This window comes from Danio rerio, chromosome 25 (genome assembly GCF_049306965.1).
Source record: "Danio rerio strain Tuebingen ecotype United States chromosome 25, GRCz12tu, whole genome shotgun sequence".
In the NCBI taxonomy this organism is placed as follows: domain Eukaryota; kingdom Metazoa; phylum Chordata; class Actinopteri; order Cypriniformes; family Danionidae; genus Danio; species Danio rerio.
In genome coordinates this window covers 34,157,501-34,184,253 of record NC_133200.1, presented here as the reverse complement: position 1 = coordinate 34,184,253, position 26,753 = coordinate 34,157,501, and the positions used below count along the sequence as shown (strand labels likewise).

The 26,753-nt window shown below is 35.2% G+C and overlaps 3 protein-coding genes across 4 annotated transcripts in view; all 3 read left to right on the top strand.

Moving 5' to 3' along the window:
* Nucleotides 1-15,127, top strand: part of LOC141381016 (uncharacterized) — a 191,831-nt gene extending 176,704 nt beyond the window's left edge. The window contains exon 4 of the mRNA XM_073943292.1: nucleotides 14,495-15,127. The gene's annotated coding sequence lies outside the window, so the exon portion shown is untranslated. The remainder of the gene's footprint in view (nucleotides 1-14,494) is intronic.
* On the top strand, nucleotides 663-21,231 carry ubl7a (ubiquitin-like 7a (bone marrow stromal cell-derived)). Its single transcript, NM_001017765.2, has 10 exons — nucleotides 663-990; nucleotides 6,243-6,362; nucleotides 8,316-8,398; nucleotides 8,484-8,568; nucleotides 8,647-8,704; nucleotides 11,534-11,667; nucleotides 16,862-16,911; nucleotides 16,994-17,170; nucleotides 17,454-17,564; nucleotides 20,581-21,231. The coding sequence occupies exons 1-10, from the start codon at nucleotides 807-809 to the stop codon at nucleotides 20,716-20,718; spliced, it is 1,140 nt and encodes a 379-aa protein (NP_001017765.2). The 5' UTR covers nucleotides 663-806; the 3' UTR covers nucleotides 20,719-21,231.
* A 3,327-nt stretch (nucleotides 21,232-24,558) lies between these two features.
* The window catches only part of acot19 (acyl-CoA thioesterase 19), a 30,120-nt gene continuing 27,925 nt past the window's right edge, over nucleotides 24,559-26,753 (top strand). The window contains exons 1-2 of one of the 2 annotated variants that reach the window (XM_021470483.3): nucleotides 24,559-25,879; nucleotides 25,959-26,058. In XM_021470483.3, the coding sequence (XP_021326158.1) occupies nucleotides 25,690-25,879; nucleotides 25,959-26,058 (290 nt within the window). In that variant the 5' untranslated portion in view covers nucleotides 24,559-25,689. 2 annotated transcript variants of the gene reach the window in all.

Below are 26,753 nucleotides of genomic sequence, written 5' to 3'. Positions count from 1 at the left end.
CCTCAAAGACTGTAACACACTGTGGTATTATGTTAAGCAAGAAAACAAAAATAAAATTGCTAAAAAAAAAACGCTTCAAAGAAAATAGTATTTATTTATTTGCATAGATCCGCCATGATCCGTGGGTAATTTCAGGTTTTGCTCATGAGTTGGGTAAAACAATGCTTATTAATAATTTAGATTAACAACTATATATATATATATATATATATATATATATATATATATATATATATATATATATATATATATATATATATATATATATATATATATATATATATATATATATTTTTTTTTTTATTTATTTATTTATTTTTTTTTTTTAAACATTTGGTCTATTTGTTGCGTTTAGGACACTTACATATAACCCTAATTTTTTTTCACAAAAAACAAAAACACCTATTATCCTGGCCAAATGTAAACGTATTAAGAAATAAAATGTTCTAAATGGCAATATTTTATTTTAATGAAATTTGAAAGAAATATTCTCATATCTTTGTAATAAAACATATAAATATATTTTATTCATACACTGTAAAAGATTGTATTCAAACCTACACATTATTTGTGTTTTCTCTGTTCATAATTGAGCACTACAGCCTGCGAACACATCAGGAAAACTACAACTCCCACAAACTCGACAGTTCTTCGGTGACGCCATGACGCACGGATGAGAACAGTCGCGTGATTCTGTTTATTTTAATCCATTGTGTTTTCAAGACCGAAACACATTTTAATCCTTTCTTTTGCCTTGCCAAAAGAAGCACGCGCTCCCCGTGCAGCTGCAAACCGCGCGTCAGATGATGGCGTTCTCGGAGTGGCGTCTGTCTTTAAAGCTGGTGGATCAACCTTCACTACCCAAGTCATTACTGCAGTTTCCAGAAGCTGAGCCTGGAGATGTTCCTCCCGGAGAGTATCGGGTCTCCACTCTCAAACAGCTGGTCTCTGCACAGATCCCTGATGCCATACCAGATCCCGAGCTTATAGGTAACATCACAGTAATATTAGATGACATTATTGCAGGGCTTATGGATCATTCATAATGTCTGGTGACACTACGTTATATTAAATAACTGTTCAGTTTCGCCTAATTACACTTTTATCTTAAAGAAGCATACATAATTCCGTTTACTGTTTGTGACGAATATTAATTTCATTGATAAAAGTCATCATTTATTGATTTTAAACAGCATCTTCTCATTCACTGGTGAATGTGAAAAATAGTATCAGGTTATTTGATCTATTTATTTTGAACAAAAAATCTAACAATTCTTTAAACAAAATACATTTCATTATTCATTCATGCATTTTCCTTGGCCTTAGTCACTTTTTTATTCATGGGTGGCCACAGCGGAATGAACCGCCAACTTATCCAGCTTATGTTTTACACAGCAGATGCCCTTTCAGTTGCAACCCAGTACTGGGAAACACATTTCATCATGATCAACAAAATATTTACTTATCTATATTGTTGTGTATAGATGCTATGCTAACCGGGGTTGTTCCAAATGCAGATTTATTAGGAGAATGGTCATCTTGTGAGCAGGGCCGGCGCATCCATAGAGGCGACCTAGGCGGCCGCCTAGGGCAGCAGAATAGAGGGCGGCGTCCCCGAAACTACCCTCGCCACCAGCACCCTCAGTTATATCCGCGTCTAGGGCTGCAGAATAGAGAGCGGCATCCCCAAAACTACCCTCGCCACCTGCGCCCTCAGTTATATCCGTGTCTAGGGCGGCAGAATAGAGAGAGCGGCGTCTGGACACTACCCGCACCACCCGCGCCCTCAGTTATATCCGCATCTAGGGCTGCAGAATAGAGAGCGGCATCCCCAAAACTACCCTCGCCACCCGCGCCCTCAGTTATATCCGCATCTAGGGCTGCAGAATAGAGAGCGGCATCCCCAAAACTACCCTCGCCACCCGCGCCCTCAGTTATATCCGTGTCTAGGGCGGCAGAATAGAGAGAGCGGCGTCTGGACACTACCCGCACCACCCGCGCCCTCAGTTATATCCGTGTCTAGGGCGGCAGAATAGAGAGAGCGGCGTCTGGACACTACCCGCACCACCCGCGCCCTCAGTTATATCCGCATCTAGGGCTGCAGAATAGAGAGCGGCATCCCCAAAACTACCCTCGCCACCCGCGCCCTCAGTTATATCCGCATCTAGGGCTGCAGAATAGAGAGCGGCATCCCCAAAACTACCCTCGCCACCCGCGCCCTCAGTTATATCCGTGTCTAGGGCGGCAGAATAGAGAGAGCGGCGTCTGGACACTACCCGCACCACCCGCGCCCTCAGTTATATCCGCATCTAGGGCTGCAGAATAGAGAGAGCGGCGTCTGGACACTACCCGCACCACCCGCGCCCTCAGTTATATCTGCATCTAGGGCTGCAGAATAGAGAGCGGCATCCCCAAAACTACCCTCGCCACCTGCGCCCTCAGTTATATCCGTGTCTAGGGCGGCAGAATAGAGAGAGCGGCGTCTGGACACTACCCGCACCACTCACGGCCTCAGTTATATCCACGTCTAGTGTGGCAGAATAGAAAGAGCGGCGTCCCCGACACTACCCTCAGCACCCGTGCCCTTTGTTATATCTGCGTCTAGGGCGGCAGAATAGAGAGGGCACCCACTCTTCCACCCCTGTTTATGGTTGAGGGCGGCATGACCGTCCTTTGCCTAGAGCGGCACTTCAGCTTGCTCCGGCCCTGCTTGTGAGCTGGCTGTGTGGTGGTGGAATGAGCAGCAAGCCCCGTTGCCAGCGGGTCTTGCTGTCCTTTGAGGGGTCTCCTCCACCTTGCCAACAGTGAAGGGGGGCCCACTTTATTGTAATGCCAGTTCAATGTATATTTCTAATGTCCAGTGGGGCTGGTGTAATGGCATGATTGAATAAAGGGGCTCAGAAAGTCCTCCACGAAAGAAAATCATCAGGCATAATTCATCCAAAGATGTTAAATGGGCTACCTGGATGGAGTCCTCCACATCTTCCTCTATAGACCGGGCCTCCTGACGCAGACACATGATCTTAAAACCCTCTGGATCCATGTTTTGGCTGAGTATTGTTTAGCTGTTGCTGTTCATACATAAGCGTTTCTCTTAGTTTCCTGTGTATTTGACCTTAGACTGTTTATCGTGTTTTGACCCTTTGCTGCCTGCCCTGAACCTTTTTGCCTGTTTTTGGATCTGCAGTGTCTCCTACACTGTTTATGCTGGTATTTGACCCCTGCCTGATTGACCATAACTGGTAATAAAGCTCCATTTGGAACTACCCCGGTCTGCACAGCATCCTTATGCAACACATATACACTTACAATAACAAAAGTGTTTAGCCGTTTCGAAATGCAAGCTAATGCATTTACTGTATCTCTTTTTATGAATAATGAAGAAAAATGCTTTGATATTTCATATCTAAGATTTCGGAAGGTAAACTATGTTTAAGGTCACATTTGAACATAAAGTTTCATTAGTTAATATAACTTTGTTTATTTACTAATAATGAACAAAACAGTCAGAATTATTAGCCCCTTCTGAATTATTAGCCCTTCTGTTTATTTTTTCCCCAATTTATATTTAACAAAGAAGATTTTTCAACACATTTCTAAACATAATAGTTTTAATAACTCATCTCTAAAAATTGATTTATTTTATCTTTGCCATGATGACAGCAAATAATATTTGACTAGATATTCTTCAAGACATTTCTGTACAGCTTAAAGTGACATTTAAAAGTTTAATTAGGTTAACTAGGCGGGTTATGGTAATTAGCCAAGTTATTGTATAATGATGTTTTTTTTAATATTTTATATTAATTTATATATATATATATATATATATATATATATATATATATATATATATATATATATATATATATATATATATATATATATATATATGAGCAATTCCGTGCAAATGTCAACCTTGCCATGAAAAAAAATTAAGTTTTTACCAAAATACAGAAACCATTTCTGGGTTGTTTGTGTAGGCAAGTATTTTACAGTACTTTAAAAATACTCAAAAAGCATCTGTTAATGTTTTCAAACTATTACTATTTGATTTACCAAAGTCACACAAATGGTAATTTCACATGCGTCACATCCATAACAGAGAGATGTCACATCCATAACAACACTTTTTCATCAGAAATGTGAAAATATTAAATAAAATAAAATCAATAATTTTTGTTTTATAGAGAGCCGACTCAAATCCTTTTGATTAGCATTATTTCTTTTGGGTTGTGCAGTTTAATTCACATAATTTCTACAAAGTGTGTTGTATACTGTAAACTCGCAGACTTTTTTTGTCACATCCATAACGCATGCTTATTTTCCACATTTAAAGTACAAAACACGTTTACAGATTGATATTTTTCTGCTCCCATAACTCTGTGGCTAGTTGCTCTAGAAAATATAATCAAATTTGTCAATATAATGTTAACATATACTTTCTCTGTCAATCTATGTGTTGAGTTTTTACTGCAAATGTCACATCCATAACGCTGGAATTGCTCATATATATATATATATATATATATATATATATATATATATATATATATATATATATATATATATATATATATATATTTATATTATTTTATATATATTTTTTAAAAATAAAATTTTAACAGTACGAAGAAATATACATGCCAGGGGGTAAGCATAAATCAAATACAAATATACATATGTAATAATCAAATAAATACAATGTAGAGTTCACAAAGTTTTAAAGTGCATAGGGCTTTCTTATTTAGAGTCTCTGATACTACTAATATATAAGCATAATTCAGTCATCAACACCTTAAAGTTGGGTTTCTTATTGGTAAATTTACATTTATGAATGTAAAATTTTGTTAGCAAAATAATTTAATTAATTAATTAAAAACAATTTTCCTCTTGAGTAGGGTACTTTGTAATTTGTTATTATTAAATTTTTGCACCTCTGTCTATAAGTTGACTGAGTATGCGCAATGCCAAAATACGTGTAATGCAGTCTCCTCAAATTCATTACAAAAATACAATTTATATCAATCCCACTTTTACATTTTTGTAAATAATGTTTTGCTGGATAAAATCTGTGGAGAAGTTTATACGATATTTCTTTCATTTTATTTCTAACATTGTAATTCTGTGGTAACAGCCACACTTTTCCCCAGCAAATCAGTTGATCCTTTACTAAAGACATCCAATAAGATTGAATATAAGGTAAAGTAATAATTTCTCTTTGGAAAAGGGTACGGATAGCCTTATTATTACTCTTGGTATATATATTAAAACAGGTTTTGCCCACATATGATTTAGTGAAAACAAAAGACGATGCATCAAAAGCATGGACTTGATTAATACCTCTAAATAACATATGGACCCCTGGAGGAATTGAATTAATAACAGTTGAAAACTCTTGTTGGGTAATTCAGATTTTGTAATAAGAGAGGAATTCATTGTAAGAAAAGAGTATACCTTCTTTATTATATAACTGACTAACTACATTTATTTTGTTTTCAAATCAATTATTAAAAATAGAGATTTGCGCTTGTATAAAATGTGAATGATGGTTTGTTCTGTAGACTATCGAAAAAAAAATAGCTCAAAGGGGCTGATAATTTTGACCTTAAAATGAGTTTTAAAAAATTAAAAACTGCTTTTTATTCTTGCTGAAATAAAACAAATAAGACTTTTTCTAGAAGAAAAAATATTATCAGACATACTGTGAAAATTTCCTTTGCTGTGTTAAACATCATTTGGGAAATATTTAAAAAATAAAATCAAAGGGGGCGAGGCAGTGGCGCAGTAGGTAGTGCTGTCGCCTCACAGCAAGAAGGTCGCTGGGTCGCTGGTTCGAACCTCGGCTTAGTTGGCGTTTCTGTGTGGAGTTTGCATGTTCTCCCTGCTTTCGCGTGGGTTTCCTCCCACATGTGTGTGTGTGTGTGTGTGGAGAGATGGTTTGCGTCTGGAAGGGCACCCGCTGCATAAAAAACTTGCGGGATAAGTTGGCGGTTCATTCCGCTGTGGCGCCCCGGATTAATAAAGTGACTAAGCCGACAAGAAAATGAATGAATGAATAAAATCAAAGGGGGGGTAATAATTCTGACTTCAACTGTACATCTAAGTTAAAAGCAGGCTGACTTTTCTATTTCATGTTTCCAAGACAAGAAAAAAAAGCAGTCAGTCAGATGTAGCAGTGACCCCTGGAGGAATCTTGACAAGACTGCAAACAGTTTTCCCATTATCTTTATCCATTACAGAGTTAGTGTACTGTGGCAGAAAGTTGAAGGATGACTTGACTCTGGAATCCTACGGGATTCAGTCGGGATCCACTGTGCACATCCTGAGAAAGTCCTGGCCAGAGCCTGAGATCCATCCTGGTGAGTGGAAGCAATTTTTAGTTCTTCTGTGAGACCAAATAAACGTTGGTGATCAGATTGTGTACACTGCATGTTATTCCATACAACTGAAAGTGTTTACAGATAAAACCTGTCAAGCTCCATAAAGACTATGGGCTCTATTTTGACGGTCCATGCGCAGAGCGCAAAAGGGCGCAAACGCTTTCAGGGCGTGTCAGAACGCATTTTTGCTAATTTAAGGACGGGAAAATCCGCTTTGCACCATGGCGCATGGTCTAAAAGGGTTGAGTTTATTTTCTTAATGAGTTATAGGTGTGTTTTGAGAATAAACCCATTAGAGTCTCATCTCCCATTCCATTTAAGAGCCAGCTGCGTCGCGCCATAAGCGCATTTTGACGTAAAGTAAGTTCACTTTCGCTATTGCTCTCGTGGATAGGGAAACCTTACCGCACAGACATCAATTAGCCTAAAAATAATTAATTTTGTGTGTTAAGCGCAAAGATTTGTTTCAAAACTATTTCTAAATTCAGTTCTAATTTCTAGCAAACGAATAAATAAATAATAATAACCAAGTATGGTCAAAATACTGAGTTATTTCCAAATACACCTGCCATGCCCCATATGGTCTAAAATTTGACAGGTGGACAAATCTAAGCTTGTTTTTAATAAAACATATAAAAAACATACAATATAAATATGGATATAATAAATAATACTGCTAATAATAATAACATTATACAAAAGCAAACTGAATGAACTGAAAAAGCCTCCCGAGATGAAGAAAGTATAAGGCAGTGGTTTTTAAATCTTTATGTAGGCTAGAAACTAATATGTTTTGTAATATTTTAATAATTTATATTTATATCTTGTATATATCCTTATTATATATATATATACACATTTATATATATATATACATACATTTATATATACTTGCGCCACAATATACATACCAGGGCGGGCTTGCTCGAGGTACCACTGTAACGCTGTCGCTGACTTGGTTAACAAGCTACTGTATTGGGGTTTGTTTGCTGATGAATGGTTCCAGAAAGTGGGTAAGACAAAAACAGAAGCCAAAAATAAAATAAACAAGTTAATAACAGCAAGAGAATGTCTTGGATGTCTTTCGTGTTTCACTATCCACGAAAGTAAAGGAGTAAAATAAAGAGAAAGTAAAGAGGCCGAATGGAGGAGGCTCGTTCTTTATACTAGCACTGCAGATGGCCTGTTTAACTGTTTTCTCACTAGTGACGCATTCAGTTTTTCCACTTACAAAGTACGCCATGTAAATAGCAAATGTACCATGGCTCGACGCAACTGACTCTTAAAGGCAATGTGAGACGAGACTCTTATTGGTTGAATGCAGTTTATGCTCAAAACACACCTATAACTCATCATGAGAATAAGCACAACCCTGTTAGACCATGTGCCAGGGTGCAGAGGGGATTTTTTCCATCCTTAAAACAAAAGTGGATTTGGAAAAGCCCTTTTCTGCTTTTGCACACTGCACTTTAGACTTTGCATCTAGATCCTTAATATAGAGCCCAGTTCCAATTTGCATTTGTGCTCTAGATCTAGGCCTTCATAAAAATGTAAAACATTCCAGATTTAAACTAGATTTACTACTCCTTTTTTTTTTTTTTTTTGGGGAAAAATTATCTAAAATAAGTTTATTTTTTTTGTATTCACTTTTCCCATTATTTTTCAATGTGGGGTCAATCTGACCCAGACGAACCTGAACAGTGATTTTTACACAGCTTTAGAATATTCAAATCAAGTCAGTATTTTGTGTGTATTAAAATCGATTATTTAGGAAAATTGACAGAATTTCATGCCCCTGAGATAAAGGGAACATTAAAAAATGTGATTTTTCCATCTGTGTCATTCTGATCCCATAAGCCGATTTAAGCATAATTCATAAATGATATAAATCATCATATACGGTGGGTTATGTTTTGCTCTGTTGTTGTACAGAGCCGGTGGACAAGGTTGCAGCTGCGAGAGAATTTCGTGTCCTGCAAGCAGCTCTTCACACCAGCACTGCGTACAGAGAGTCGGTAGGCTGACTGTGAGCAGCATACAGATGCAGAGCTGCTTCTGGATCCTTCAGGAATTATTCAACTCGCTGTTCATCTGTTCCAGGTTTTCAAGATGCTCAATAACAAAGAGTCCCTCGATCAGATCATTGTGGCGACTCCTGGGCTGAGCAGCGACCCTGTGGCTTTAGGTACGACCATCGCAATAAAAAAAGCTGATTTATTTGTGATGTGAGGTGTGTTGCTCATACGTTGTTTATCGATTTCAGGGGTTCTTCAAGACAAAGACCTCTTCCTCCAGTTCACTGACCCAAACATGCTGGACACGTGAGTAAACATCATTACAGCTGACACCAATCTCTGCTTTTGATTCAAGATTATTAGTCGAAATAGGAAATGCTGTTTTTATCAATAAAAGTGTTCATAACAATTTTGAAAAAAGAAAAAAATAATTAATATTTAGAAAATAATATCGGTAATTGTTGATAATTATAAAAATAATGCTATTCATTTAACAATTCCTAAAATGTAAATATCATCATTATTTATGATAGTAGGACTATTAGTAGTAGTAATAATGAAAGGAAAACACAACATTAATAACTCTATAAATTTGTGTGTCATTAATAATAATTTTTGATGTCAGTAATGAATAGAAATAAAAGAAATAAAGCTGTTAAATTAGTAAGTAATATATATAATAACCAGGGCTTTACATTAACTTTTTTGATCACCAGCCACTGTGGCTAGTAGATTTCCAACATCACTAGCCACAATTTTATTGTTTGGAAAATATATTTTATATAAATAAATGTGACTTTGACATGCTAAAATGACTTGATTTAGACACTGTGTTGCCCACATGCCTCCTCATTCATTTCACTTTTTGTGTGTGTTGTGTATTAGCTTGCTCACTGCGCATGAGGAAATGGGTTGTGTCGCATTGCAATTGGTTTTTATTTCACATGACTTTTTAGGGCTCAGAATAAAGCAGAATAATGCACTTTATATTCAACAAAACTTTTCTTTCTTTTAAAAAATAACATTTAAAAAGATCTATGTTCATGCATCAAAAATATGCACAGTAATCTGTCCTGGCTAAAGGTCCCAGATCAGCAGTTACTACACATAAATGGGGAGTTAATCTCCTATTAAAGCAATGTTATTGTAAAGGATGATAATTAAACTATATTAACAAAAATAACTGTAAGCAAAAGAAAGCAGGTAAAAACCATGTGTGATAATGAAAGGATGATCACCTGCCCGAGAATAATTAAAAAGAAAGCAGTGACTGCTGCTGTTGCTTACAAATATATACATTTTTCAATCTTGAGCTCTTAAAAGCAGCAGGTCTGTGGGTACACAAGCATCGTTTTTTGTCTAGACTTTCAAAGAGAACCGATTGAAAGTGAACAGAAAAAAAAAGCGCAAGTAAACGGGAGCGCGCACGCTTTTTAACAGTTGTGCACATCACATCACCTGTGCGCGCGAGTCATCATCCTCTCATCCGGAATTCACCTGCTTTTTCTCGCGCGAACACAGTAATTGTTTTCAGTCGTGCTGCCTCTCGATTCTAAGATCACATTTGCACGCATATTGGGCCATCCTTATTGTTGAACGCTGCTTTAAGAAAACTACAATGCAAACATTATTTCCAACCTGCCAAAGTGGCTAGTGGGAGCGGTTGTTAATGTAAAGCCCTGATAATAACAATGATTATTATTTGGTTTTAAACTACATCAACAATAATATGTCAATTATATTAATTTAGCCATAATTTAATCAGTAATATCAGGGGTGGCCAACCCTGTTCCTGGAGAGCCACCTTCCTGCAGATTTCAGTTGCTACCGATATCAAACACACCTGAACCAATTAACTAGGACCTGAACACCACGTGATAATTACAGGCAGGTGTGTTTGATTTGGGTTGCAACTGAAATCTGCAGGAAGGTAGATCTCCAGGAACAGGGTTGGCCACCCCTGAGTAATACTATATTTAAAATAATCAGATTTATTAATGAACAGTAAGTACCAAAACGACAATATTATCATGGCTTTGCCACTTCAGCCGTGTTGACTCTTGGTTTTGTGGCATTTGTGTATTGGCTTTGGGTCTGCTGTCTTGGTTTTGTGTTATTGTCTCTTATGTTGACTGTACAGGGTGTTTGGATCCCAGCACTGAGTCACCTTTTTTCCAGTTTTTATCCAGTGCCGGGGTTCAAAAATTCATGTTCTGTTTTGTTTTTTGACAAACTCTTATTATATTATTGTTATACTAATAATGAGAAAATAGCAAGAACAAATGATTAATGCTATTATGAATAATAAAGTAATAACATTAATACTATGTTCATTTGTAATAAAATAATAATAATAATAATAATAATAATAATAATAATTGTAATAATAATAATAATAATAATAATAATAATAACAACAACAACAACAACAACAACAACAACAACAACAACAACAACTATAATAATAATAACAATAATAATAATAATAATAATAATAATAATAATAATAATAATAAATAATAAAATGATATTTACCAGTAAGGATGGCCAATATACCAGTGAAAATTCTAAAGGTGTAGAACTCTAATCCCTGCTCCGGAAAGCTTATTTCTAACCTGCTTGTGTATTTTATATGAGACTGAAAGAATAATAATAAATGTTTTATTGGAAGAAGTGTTCATAATAAATACCAGAAAAGAAAGAAAAATCCTAATTAATATTCATAAAATAATTTATACTTCTTTTAAATCAATACTTTTCTCTGACGATACAGGACTTTTTTGTCTCTTGGTTGAAATGAATTTTCACCAAAACTACTGTTATTGCGACAAAAACCAGATAATATTGTGGTATAATTTAAAACCATATCGCCCATCAATATCCCTATCCCTTCTCAAATTCAAGTTTTATTTGTCACATACACAGTATGAAATGCTCACACAAACACTCATGACTTTAAAATAATAACAGAAAAAATCTAAATTATGGAGAAATAGAAGTTATGCTATAGAAATTAAAAGCAAATTTATGTTTTATATTGTCTATAATACGTATAGGTTAACAATAAGGCTGTGATTTAGCTGCCTCTAGCAAAGACATATGAATCCAGTGCTGTATTCTTAACTGTGTGAGCAGATTGGCCAATTCCCACCCGGCTCTAGTAAACGCCATCATCCTGGTGCTGCACTCAGTGGCTGGCAGTGTCCCGCCGCAGCAGAGCACCAGCTCCTCCAGAAATGTGTCCTCCGGCTCCTACAGCGACATGCCAGGTGCGTTCATTTAGACACATTTTAAAGGAAACATTGCCCACAGTTTGTGTGCGGGTTCAGAGGCTGAACTAAAACAAAACAAAACAAAAGCAGCCGGTTGCTAATTGGGAGTTTTAAGCAGAAAACAGCTGATTTGGATTATTGGGGCTAGAGTTGAGTCAATGGACTTCACGGTGCTGAGCCGGTATCGCAATCCTCCGCCCCGCCCCCATCGCAGCAGCAACACGCTCGCAAAAAATACACACTTACACCCCATTTACACTAATAGGCCTTAGTTTTATAATGGCATTTTAAATCGAAAATGATCCACATCCACATTAGCGTTTCATCTAGCATTTCTGAAAAGAGCTCCTTCCACACTATACTGCTGAAAACGCACATCACGTGACCACACACACACACACACACATACAGGCATGCGCTGCAGCACGCATGTCTGAGCTTCAGGCAGTCAGCACCCGGTGCTTTAAGCACAAAACCCCAGAGAGCAGCGCACGTCGGACTGTTTATCAAGGATGTACTGCTGGATTGCGTCTCACTATAATTGTTAAACGAGTTAGGCCCTTTGAATCTATCTGGTAACATGTCTCAGCGGGTCAGTACACTGCTTCAATCTTTCGCTTTCACACTTGTACTTAGTAATTTTAGTGAAAACTTCAGATACTGTTGGTTGGTTCCTGTAGGTTGTGCATCTTTTTCACCAACCAAGTTTGTCGACGCCATTATAACGACACAGCTCACTCTGTCTATTCATGCCAGAGTCCCGTGTAAAAAAGTGATTGACAGGTGGTCATTTGTGTGTAACTTATCTTTATTTATTTCTGAATTGTTTATGGGTAACGCAAAGACGATGCAGATCAGGTAGGTGAAAACGGTAGGCTACAAATGATTAATTCCTTATAAATAAATAAATAATTAATTCACTGCCACCTACGATGATGATGCCATCGTCCATCGCGATGTTTTACATTAGACATCGTATGATGCCAAATTGGTCAACATCGCCCAACCCTAATTGGGGCAGTCTCTTATTTTGACTCATTGGGCCTGTTTACGCCTGATTACTTCACGCGTTTTTTTCTGATTGTACAGCTACAGTTGTAAATGCCCTCCTAAATGCATTCGAGATGGATACAAATGCGATTGCTTCAACCAAAACTAATAACAAAATTTGTTATGAATAATAAAACTGCGTTGGTGCAGTGGGTAGCGCTGACGCCTCACAGCAAAAAGGTTGCTGGTTCAAGCTCCTGTAATGGCATTTCTGTGTGGAGTTTGCATGTTCTCCGCGCATGGGTTTTCTCTGGGTGCTCCGGTTTCCTCCACAAGTCCAAAGACATGCGCTATAGGTAGGGCCAGATAAAATCTGCGGACGTTTTTTGCTATTTCTTCAGAGAATTTTGGTAAAAGTCTGTGGATTTCTGCAGGATTATTTTGGGAGTATCATAACTAAAACCTTAATATATGAAATGAAAAATAAAATCTTTTTAACTTTTATTTAATGTTTAAAATGCAAATCCAATTAGATTCACTTCATTTGGTAAATAAAGCAAGTTTGTCCTATAATATATTTATATATAATAATGTATAAAATATTACTGCTCAAACTGCAATGTACATAAATCAGATGAACATTTTCACATTAGTCAATAATATTACTGAAATTAAGTAAAAAAAATGAATTAATATTGATTCACACACATTTACTCAAGTAAATGAACAGAATTAATGATGAAAGCTGCGGAAAATCTGCGGAATTCTGCCCGCACAGATTCTGGCTGGGCCTATAGTCCGTAGTGTATGAGTGTGAATGAGAGTGTATGGGTGTTGTGGCAACCCCTGATTAATAAAGGGACTAAGCTGAAAAGAAAATGAATAAATGAAAATAAACATGAGAGTGCACGTTTTGTGGGCTATAATGATTGGCAGATGACAGCACAAATGCTTAAGCAACAGAATGGAGCCGCTGACAGCTTGAGATGTTTGTTTTATTTACATCTTTTCATTTAGTTTTATTTTTGAAATGATGAAATTACATTTTTAATTAATATCAGATGGGAGCATTATTAGCAGACGCAGCACACACCTGTAGCACATCTCCGTGAATAACAATCATTTACCGTACGTTCACACCGAAAGCGGCGAGAGTGTCAAAAAAGTCGGAAGTCATTCATTTTCAATTAGAGCCGGCGGCGATAGGCAGCGATAAGCGGCGAGGAGCAGCACGGCGCGTCTTCGCCGGCGTGAGCGTCGAGGAGAGTTGAAATGAAGTCAACTTTATGGTAATAAGTAGGGATGTAACGGTATCAGAATTTCACGGTACGGTAATACCTCGGTATGAATGTCACGGTACGGTATTTATTGAATCATTTACAGGAAAAAACAAAACTTATGAAAATACTCTAAAAAAGTGCCAAAAGTGTCAATGACATACAAATTAGTCATCTATCTGTAAGCTTTGAAACGGGAACTTCAATTTTAATAACAAAAAAATATTAAACCATGTAAAAAAAATTAAGTTTCAATTCAGTATTGTTGAAAACTCATCACATTCAACATTTAATCACTCACTCACTTAGATAGAGATGGGTTTAAAGGAAAATTATCATATGAATATAATCTGGTAAAAGCTGGTATCTCTGGGTATTTACAATGTCCCCTGCAACAGAAAAAAAAAACTCTCATTTGGGACTGAGGTTTCTGGGACAAGAGATATGACTTGGCCCAGGTTGACAGCAGTGGGTAACGTTGTGCATTGTCTTTCCCCCACTTGAGAGGACAAACCATGAGTAAGATAGAGATCTCATGTCTGCATCAATCTGAACAGTGTGCTGACAACACCGCTATTCAGTACGCGCGCGACAACACAGCTGATAAGAACTCGCGCGACAACACAGCTGATAAGAACTTGCGCGACAAAACAGCTGATAAGAACTCGCGCAACAAAACAGCTGATAAGAACTCGCGCGACAACACAGCTGATAAGAACTTGCGCGACAAAACAGCTGATAAGAACTCGCGCGACAAAACAGCTGATAAGAACTCGCGCGACAACACAGCTGATAAGAACTCGTGCGACAGCTGATAAGAACTCGTGCGACAGCTGATAAGAACTCGTGCGACAACACAGCTGATAAGAACTCGCGCGACAACACCGCTATTCAGTACGCGCGCGACAACACAGCTGATAAGAACTCGCGCGACAACACCGCTATTCAGTACGCGCGCGGCGACAACACCCGCTTTAGGGTTTTCCAACTCTTTTTCATCCCCGCTTCTAGCAGCACACTCCATTTCCGCATTACTGGATCTGTAGCGACAACAGACCGCAAGGGATGATGGTCAAGCCTGGGCTGATGGGAATTGTAGTTTCCGGTACCTCCCGTTCGCTTCATTCGCCTGAGCAAATTTTCTCAGAAGACCTATAGTTTTACCGAGTCATGCAACTTCGGTAATATCGAAAAAATTTTATATTGCGGTATGACGGTATTTACAATACCGTTACATCCCTAGTAATGAGCTATGACGCGGTTCGGCGGCAAGCAATCAGAATGAAGACGTCCACCGCTTGATAGCAGTTCAGAGAACACAGACCAGTGAACTTTGGTTGCGACCACAGTGCTTCCCAAGGGTTTGATGATTGTGGTCGCCGGATTTCCAATTATTTACAATATTTTCCTACAGGAACATACGTTAAATAAGTTACTGGCGACTTACTGATGTTCATTAATGTTATATAAATTTATCTTAAAAAAGTGGAAATCTCACGCGATGTGACAGTACAAAACAGTACTGCTGCTTCAGAATATTTCAGACATATGGACACATATTGGATAAATAGAGCAAAGCCACACCACATGCAACTTGATCTTCCATTGTTGTATGAATTTGATAAGAAGTGCGCAACATTTTCACGCTAGAAACATGTCTTATGCAGGAATGTAACTGATATGCTGCAACGGCTCCTTTAAATACAAGATCAATGTAGCGAGTTTTGATGCTCTTGCGGCCGGAGCTTAACCGTACGTTCACACCGAAAGCGGCGAGAGCGTCAAAGTAGCCGGAAGTCATTCATTTTCAATGAGAGCCGGCGGCGATAAGCGGCGAGAAGCAGCGCGGCGCGTCTTCGCCGGCGTGAGCGTCGAGGAGAGTTGAAATAAAGTCAACTTTATGGTAATGAGCTATGACGCGGTTCGGCGGCAAGCAATCAGAATGAAGACGTCCACTGCTTGGTAGCAGTTCAGAGAACACAGACCTGTGAACTTTGGTTCCGACCACAGTTGTTCCCAAGGGTTTGATTATTGCGGTCGCCGGATTTCCAAATATTTCTAATTTTTTCCTACAGGAACATACATTAAATAAGTTACTGGCGACTTACTGATGTTCATTAATGTTATATAAATTTATCTTAAAAAAGTGGAAATCTCACGCGATGTGACAGTACAAAACAGTACTGCTGCTTCAGGATATTTCAGACATATGGACACATATTGGATAAATAGAGCAAAGCCACACCACACGCAACTTGATCTTCCATTGTTGTATGAATTTGATAAGAAGTGCGCAACATTTTCACGCTAGAAACATGTCTTATGCAGGAATGTAACTGATATGCTGCAACGGCTCCTTTAAATACGAGATCAATGTAGTGAGTTTTGACGCTCTCGCGGCCGGAGCTTAAGGCCGACAGCGTTGTCGCCAGAGTGACCTTGGACGCTCTCGCCGCTTTCGGTGTGAACGTACGGTTACAAAGGCACGTTGTTGTTGTTTTGGGAGAGTATGATACACACAAATGAATGCAAACCCTTTACAGTTTTGAATGATGTCCTACACGTATCTCTGTGACAAAAATAGATGTTTCGTTTAGTCTATAATGAAAGTAATCCCGAAGCCCACTTTGATTTCCAGCCTGCATATAATATGATAATATATGAGATATAAAGCTTACGCTTCTGTAAATAATAAAATTAATTAAAATGAATGCTGTGAATCTGATGCTTTAGTCCACGTAACCTAGTTAAATTTGCATATAAATCAGGATTTTAAGATCAGAATCATATCCGTTTAGCGGAGATGCATTTATTTAGCCAAATGTAAATGCAACTGTTTTCATAAATCTGAGATCTATCTATCTGACCTGATGTAAACAGACCCAAAGTAGTCTATAATGCATAACCTTTTTGTTAATCTGCAGGAGGTTTCCTCTTTGAAGGCATGTCCGACGATGAGGAAGATTTCCAGTCGGTCTGTGATGATTTACCGCTCTTTTTATAAAGGTTTAGTGCATTTACAGTGTTGGATGTTGAGCCTGTTTGATCGTCTGTAGGGGAATCGTGGCGGACCCTCGACTCTGGCCAGTGGTTTAGCTGGCATGAGGCCGGCGTCTCTGGGTTATAATGGAGCTGTGGGGCCCAGACCCATAACTCAGAGTGAACTGGCCACCGCTCTGGCCCTAGCAAGCACCCCAGAGAGCAGCGCTGTCACACCAACTACTGGAAACCAGGTACAGCTCACTTACACAAGAGAGCAGCCACCATACCAAATGCCTTAATTTTACATGTGTCAAATTAAACTACAAAATACAACAGCCATAAATGTATTAAAATAAAATGCTGTATTTTAAAAATACTGCAAAATACTTTTTCAAAGGTGCATTAAATTTAGTTTGTATATGTCAAACGTAGTATAACAACTATAAATTGCATACATATATGGGTAATTGGTAGAATGTGAAGATCAGTGCTGTGTTTGAGATTTGCTCACATTATTGAATGTGTGTGTTTTAGGGTCCATCTTCAGGAGTGTCCCCGATCCCTGCAGGAACTCCTATAACTAATGACCTCTTCAACCAGGCCCTGCAGCAGGCTTTACAGGTGTCCAGCATGTCCAGCTTACACGTGAGTAATAAAACTGCAGTGAACACCACGGCACTAGTGATGGGAAACATGGACTTATGAAAACACTTCTCATTTCTTTGTCTGTTTGTTTGTATAGCTTAGCATTTTATTTTATATATATATATATATATATATATATATATATATATATATATATATATATATATATATATATATATATATATATATATATATATATATATATATGTATATATATATGTATGTGTATATATACACACACACACCCACACACATATATATATATATATATATATATATATATATATATATATATATATAYACACACAYATATATATATATATATATATATATATATATATATATATATATATATATATATATATATATATATATATATGTATGTGTGTGTGTGTGTGTGTGTGTGTGTGTGTGTATATATATATATATATATATATATATATATATATATATATATATATATATATATATATATACACACACATACATACACACACACACACACACATATATATATATATATATATATATATATATATATATATATATATATATATATATATATATATATATATATATATATATATATAATTATTTTTTTATTAAGCTAGTATATTCCAAAGAAGTATATTCTCCATATCTAATATTTAATATATTGCAATATTTTATATTTCTTTTATACATCTTATTTTCTATAACTATAACTTTTATTTCCATATCTAAAATTATCTGTTTTTTTTACTTATTATTATATTCCGTAAAACATATGATGAACTCTTGATATTATTATTAAATTTTTTAAGGTCATGTGCAGTTGTATAAGCACTTCACTGCATACCGAAGAGTATAAGACTGTGTATGTGACAAATAAAGTTTTAATTTAAATCCATTTACTAAACAGATTAATTCACAGACTAATAATGGGTTTTACTAAAGAGGGTTTTGTTTATCAAGGCAATTGCACATAATCAAGAAACGGTGACTTGAGTTGGAAATTAGTTAATGGTAATGGTATAAATTCAGAAAAGCATTTCTATTGTTTTTCATATATTTATAGATATGTACTTTTTTAACTTAAGAAGGCTATGAGCAGAGCAAGATGCGCAACTGAACGCTATTCGCAGTGTTGGGCAAGCTACTTGACAAATGTAGTGAGCTAAGCTATTAGCTACTCTACTTAAAATGTAGCTTAACTACACAAAAAGCTACATGGCAAAAGTAGCTTAGCTACATCTAAGCTATTTTTAAAATTTTCATTTTTAAATCGAAGCAACTTAAATCCAAGTGAATCATGTCTTAGTGATTAATAAAACTGTCAATGAACCATATGAGGCATAATAGTTTAGTGCAGTTACTTACTGTAAATAATATGCTGTACTAAACAGAAACACATTATAGTATAACAGCTAAAACAAAAAATCCAATAAAACCAGGTGTTACACATTTAAAATACTATAGTAATAATATTTTTTAAATATATATATATAAATATATATATATATATATATATATATATATATATATATATATATATATATATATATATATATATATATATATATATATATATATAGTTGAAGTCAGAATGTTAGCCCCCTTTTGATTTTTTTTGATTTTTTAAATATTTCCCAAATTATGTTTGACAGAGCAAGGAAATTTTCACAGTATGTCTGATAATATTTTTCTTCTAGAAAAAGTCTTATTTGTTTTATTTTGGCTAGAATAAAAGCAGTTTTGAATTTCTTTAAAACTATTTTTGGGACAAAGGTATTAGCCTCTTAAAGCTAATTTTTTTTTTGATAGTCTACAGAACAAACCCTCATTATAGAATGACTTGCCTAATTACCCTAACCTGCCTAGTTCACCTTATTAACCTAGTTAAGCCTTTAAATATCACTTTAAGCTGTATAGAAGTGTCTTGAAAAATATCAAGTAAAATATTATTTACTGTCATCATGGCAAAGATAAAATAAATCACTTATTAGAAATAAGTTATTAAAACTATTATGCTTAGAAATGTGTTGAAACAATCTTCCCTTCATTAAACAGAAATTGGGGAAAAAAATAAACAGGGGCGCTAATAATTCAGGGGGGCTAATAATTCTGACTTTAGCTGTATATATATATATATATATATATATATATATATATATTGTAATAAGCATTATAGTGTTATATATATATATATATATATATATATATATATATATATATATATATATATATATATATATATATATATATATATATATATATATATATATATATATATACTAAAGTATTTTTATTTTTTGAGCACAGCATCAGAGATTAAGTTATTGCATCTTAACATGTACTTCTCGAGGTATGGTCACAAGAAATCCTGCTTCAGAAATAACTCCTCTCCCTCAGTCATCTTTCCAACAAGCACGTTTCACCAGAGGTGGCAGTAACGCACCAGAAACGTTGTTGTCGAACACCGTGAAACAGGAAGAAACAGAAATCATCCTTCTCCCTATCATATGGATTTACTTTCTTCGGCTAGACACCGGCCTCACAGCTCAGTGAATGTCGGTGCCGTCACTTATTGATCGGCGATTGGTAACTGTAGCTTTGTGGATGCTACTGCGCTACTTGACTAATAAAATAGCTTCGCTAATGAAAAGCTATTTGATTTAGGAAATAGCGACGCTGCTGCCACGCTACTGAGAAATGTTGTTAAGCTAGTAGCGTCACTATTTGTATTGACGCTACTACCCAACACTGGCTATTGGTTTACAGAGATACGTCACTCGCTTGTGGAAAAGCAGGAGAATTACTAACTCCAGTTACAAACATCTACAGTACATGAGCTGAATTTAAATAAACATTACATTTAGAAACGTTCAACTTAATTGATTTGTTTAAATTCAGCCCAAATGAATTGTTTGCTACCAGCTACCTTAAAATAAATGTGTAAATCAATTCAATAATTTTTTTTCAGTGTAGTTAATCGACTTTTCGAAGTAACTTACCCAGCGCTGCTCATAATCTGCAGAATCAGTGGCAGTCTCAGCTCCAGCAGCTGCGGGACATGGGCATCCGGGATGAGGAGCTCATCCTGAGAGCCTTGCAGGCCACCGGCGGAGACATCCAAGCTGCCCTGGAGCTCATATTCGCTGGAGGCGCTCCATGAATCACTGCACGCAACAGAAAAGAGTTCAAATGTTACAACCTCACACGGTAAAAACACGCAGGGTTCCACACAATTCATTCATGTTGTCCCAACACAAATCGATCAAGTAAACTTAACAACTTTAAGTGCTTTGAACATGAAGCAATTAAGTTATCCCCCAAAAAAATCCCACAAATTGTGTTGCTTTTAAAATAAGTAGCTTGAACAAGCAGCAAAATAATTTATTGGAGTGCACTTAAGGCAGATCTGCCACTATGTACAACATTTCACTACCTTTTTGACAGTATGTTTTATTGTTAATTTATATTTGTCTTTTGTTTTAAATATGTCCATTGTATAAGGTGCTATCGACAGCTGTACTGTATATCACATAGTATATCACATCTGTACACTGTACTGTGTTTGTTCAGCTGTTATCTTTGCGGGTATTGAATGCTAAAAGCTGAAGTTTGCCTGTTCAGACAATCACGTTATGTTTTGCGGTTGATTAAAATGCCTCACGATCACCATAAATCTGTTTCTCTGTAGTTTTCTGTGAGAATGATGGTCCCCATGAAATTAAATCGTTCTTGAAGTTAAGTTCATCTATGAAAGGTTTTATTTTAGTTTATTTACACTTGAATTTGAACCCTAACTATTGATTTTTAGATATAATGTTTTTAATTTTGCGATGTAATCTGTAAAATGTTTTGACAGCATTTCAAATGTGATTCACAGACATCATTAGAAAGTCAAATAAAATGTTAATGTGAACCAAAAAATAAAGGTAGGTGCATTTTTTAATTACACAAAAAGTTTATATTTTAGTAAAGCATGCTTAATACTGAAGAAGTGATTGTTTACATTTACTGTTATGAATGAACTCGATATTAAATAAATTCATATTTTATAAAATACATAGTAAAACATTTTTATTGTAATATTCTAATATTATGCTATATGTTGGTCAAAGATGAGACATTCATGCTCAGATAAAAATGTATATAAAATTATGTACGTAGAAAAAAAACAAGATATTAAAATATGGCTGAAATAATATTTATTATCATACAAAGTGACACTTTATGCAAAAATTAAAACTTTATTCTAGCTTGCACTTATTGAAATATCTGGTCCCACTTTATATTAAGTGGCCTTTATTAATATGTAATTACACAGGAATTAATAGTTTGTTACAATGTACTTATTGTGTAAATACATGTATTTACTGTCTACTTATGATTGATTACATACATGTATGTAATTACATCTGTAATTAACTTTTGTAATTACATTTGTAAATACACTGTTGACCATCCCTTACACCTTAACCCACCCTTAAACCTACCCATGCTACCAAACCTGTCCATAACCCAACCTCTATCCCAACTCAAAAGCACCACAAGTGTTCTCAAATACATTATAAACACAGTGAGTACATTGAATTTATTTTTTGATGTAAGTACATAGTAGTTAAGGACACTTAATATAAAGTGGGACCAAATATCCTATATAAAATAATAAACTGTCATACTTTGTTATTACATTTTAATGTGATTAAAATCATTAGTATAACAAGTTAATTTGACAATTAATTAGTGTTTTGAGTCTGCAGTGTGAACATAATGTTTTATGAATATAAAAGTAACAGTTTAACTATATATATATATATATATATATATATATATATATATATATATATATATATATATATATATATATATGTAAATGTATGTATATATATATATATATATATATATATATATATATATATATATATATATACATACATTTACATATATATACATACATTTACATATATATACATACATACATACATGCATATATATATACATTTACATATATATATATTTACAAACATATATATTTGTATATTGTATTGTATATATTTGTAAATATATATATATATATATATATATATATATATATATATATATATATATATATATATATATTTTTTTTTTTTTTTTTTTTTTTTTTGTGAATACCATTTGGGGGTCTTATGTAAATAAAAGTATAAATCTATGAAAAACATTTCTTTCCTCAGAGAAAAAAAAAACTGGCACAGTCCGAGGTTAAAAATAAACCTTTATTACTCTTTTATTGTTTTGGGATGTCTTATTTTATAATACCTTTTTTTAATACCTTTGACCCACATAGCCTGGTATATACTATAACAATATGAACTACTTATGAATTACAAGAGTGTACCAATTGTTTATTACTATACAGTGATTATTATCTATTTGAAAAGCCAATAATACTACAAATGTATTGTCAAATAGTGTATTCATTTCATTTGTGCGGTGCTTTTCACAATTACTGTTCCAAAGAATTCCACAAATGGTGCATAACATTATTACATTACAGTCAAAATCAAAAAGTTTAGATGTTTTGAATGCACAGTAGTTAACCTGCAGTTATGAAATATTGTTATTTTAAAAAAAGGAGATGTTTATGTGTATAATAACATCTCATTGGGTTAAATCTTTTACATTGGTTTTAATCAGGGGTGCCCAAACTTTTTCTTATGAAGGGCCAACATCCAAGCTTGATTGAGAGCTGTGGGCTGAAAGTGTGTATAGCAAACTGGTTTACATTAAAGTTGCCATGGGTAATTTCCTAATTTATTTCATAATACTCAGTGGTGGAAAGAGTACTGAAAAATCATACTCAAGTAAAAGTAGCATTACTTGCCGAAAATTGTAGTGCAAGTAGAGTAAAAGTATCTGTTGTGAATATTACTCAAAGTATGAGTTAAAAGTAACCCTTTTAAAGGTACTCAAGAGTAGTGAGTAGTGAGTTTTACGCTGTAAAAAGTTGTTTTGCATTTACATGCAGTTTGTGCAGGGATGTGTAAACGTAACATTCTGTAGTGCATTTAGTGACCTTCCTATATTTGTTTGTTCCTTTCAACCTTTCTTCCATTGTTTGTTTGTTTTGTCCTTCATTCATTCGTTTGTTCGTTCGTTCCTTCATTTATTTGGTCCTTCCTTCGTTCCTACCTTAATTCATTCGCTCATTCATATTTTTGTTCCTTCCTTCATTAGGTCCTTTGTTCGTTCGCTCGTTCCTTCCTTCCTGTCTTAGTTTGTTCAGTTCTTGAATCCTTACTTGATTTGTTTGGTCCTTTCTTCGTTCGTTCGATCTTTTGTTTGTTTATTAGTTTATATTTTTGTTCCTTTCTTCATTAGGTCCTTTGTTTTGTCCTTCATTTATTCATTTGGTTCTTCCTTAGATCCTGCCTTCATTTGTTCATTCATTCATTCGTTCTTTCGTTCATAATTTAAGTCCTTCCTTCATTAGGTCCTTTGTTCATTCCTTTCTTAGTTCAGTTCTTCCTTGAATCCTTATTTCATTAATTTGGTCCTTTGTTCGTTCGTTCATTCGTTTATATTTTTGTTTCTTCATTAGGTACTTTGTTCCTTCCTTCCTTTATTCATTTCTTCCTTCATTTTTTTGTCCTTCTTTCGTTCCTCCCTTCATTTGTTCGCTCATTCATTTGTTCTTTCGTTCTTAATTTTTGTTCCTTCCCTTATTATGTCCTTTGTTCATTCATTCGTTCCTTCCTTCCTTAGTTTGTTCAGTCCTTCCTTGAATCCTTTCTTCATTCATTTGGTCCTTCCTTCCTTCCTTCGGTCCTTCCTTCCATTTTTCACTCGTTCCATTTAGTGACTGTCTAAGGCTGTTTGGTGATCATCATATATATATATATATATATATATATATATATATATATATATATATATATATATATATATATATATATATATATATATATATATATATATATATATATATATATATATTTTTTTTTTTTTTTTTTTTTTTTTAACAGTAGACATGTATATCAGTGACATCTAGTCTATTAAAAGTCTGTGCGTCAATGTGTGTAAATATTTTGAACATCTTGGACATCTTTAATTCTTCCAAAAGGTTTGCTGCATTTATAAAGCGCCCATGTGTTGATGTTGTTTAGTATCTTGTGATTAACTTTCTATGTGCGACTTGATTGGACAGGAATCACAGGACTGATTTTTCTACTTTAGCCAATCACCAAGAAAGAAATAAAGTAGTGACTGCAGGTTGAAGGAAAATAGTGGAGTAAAAGTGCCAATACTGCGGTAAAAATGTACTCAAGGGAAAGTAAAAGTACACATTTTTAAAACGACATACTAAATTACAATTTCTGATAAAAACTACTCAATTACAGTCATTTGAGTATTTGTAAGTAGTTACTTTACACCACTGATAATACCTGTAAGTAAATAGAGAAAATACTTTTTTACTAATGCATTCTAATGAACCTTTTACAATAAAACCATTAAAATATCCCTTTATAAAACAATGGAGTTCAGTGCTGAATACACTAGTCATGCCGAACCTATATTTGCACGCTGATATCTTCTGCTTTGTCTCCTATTCGGTAAGTGATAATATGTACATTTAAAAAAAAATCTGATTAATTTATAACTTTTAATCGAAGCATTTAATTTCAGTTTGCTTGTTTGTAGCTCATCAATAAAACAAACAAACAAAATGTTGCATTCAATACAAAAGACGATTCCTTTTAAAGGCATTTCCCAACCTGTCCCAATCATTTTCCCTCTTCCTAGTTTGGGCATCTCTGGTGTAAATGATAATTCCCGATATCTATACAGACATTATTCATTGGCATCTTATGTCAGTGTTCTAAAATTAGCCATCATTTATGACTGGATATCATGTGACTTTGGTCAAACTATCTATATAAGCTCACCTTTTATTACAAGTTTCAATAATCTTAACGTTTTTATGAGCTTAATGTTTAACTATAAACATCTCCAAATAAGGAACTTCTGTGCGCACTGGCACCCTATAGGACAACGACCAGGTTGAACGCCTTATAAAAGCCTTTGGCACTTTGTTGTTTTCATTCGGATGAATTCAGCTCTTCCAGTCTGCATTTAACGATATAATACTAACAATAACATGGCAGAGCAGAGTCCATTACTCACGGTTTATCCTTCAAGTTGCTTGGTTGATGAGAAAATTGAAGTCGAAGTGAAAGGCTTACCTGCAGACTCCAAAGTCACAGTTCACGCGCTCGTTCGCTCAGACGATGGAGACGACTGGGAAGCGTTTGGCCACTACACTAGTGACCCTTCAGGGACAGTTAAAGGTACACGACTTCATTTAAACGTGCATACAGTCTCTCAGCTTAGTCTTTAAACTATTTATTTTGTCTCGTATTTGCTTAGTTTCTAGAGATAAAAGTGTCGGTGGCACATTTGAGGGAATTGAAGCCATGGGTCTGCTGTGGAGTATGAGACCCGTTCCTGAAACTAAACCCGGTCGCAGGTCAGTAAATAAAGAGATAAACAAATAAACAAACACTACAGTCTTTGTACTTATTTATAACTATTAGGCTATTTCAGTTCAATATTAGTACTTATACATTAGTTGTTATTAATTAGATAATGGCATTAATTTGATAACTAGTGTTTTATTGATTACCCTGCTGAAAAAATCTTGCATATGCTGGTAAGGTATGTTTTGATGCTGGTATGCAGGTCTCAATGCTGGTTTTGCTAGTCTTAATGCTGGTCTTGCTGGTCTCAATGCTGGTCTTGCTGGTTTCAGTGCTGGTCTCAATGCTGGTTTTACTAGTCTCAATGCTGGTTTTGCTGGTCTCAGTGCTGCTCCTGACCAGTATTGAGACCAGCAAGCAACATTGGGACCAACAAAACCAGCATTGAGACCAGCAAAACCAGCATTGAAACAAGCAAGACCAGCATACCAGCATCAAAACATACCTTACCAGCATATGCTGTTTTTTTTCAGCTGGGTCGATATTGGTAGCTGTAGCCTACCTAGGCCACAGATGAAAGTGAACGATATACTGACTTATAAATGACCAGTTCCGTGCAAATGTCAACCTTGTCATGAAAAAATCAAGTTTTCACCAAAATACAGAAACCGCGTTGGGTTTTTTGTGTAAGTATTTTACAGTACTTTTAGAAATACTCAAAAATACATCTGTTAATGTTTTCAAA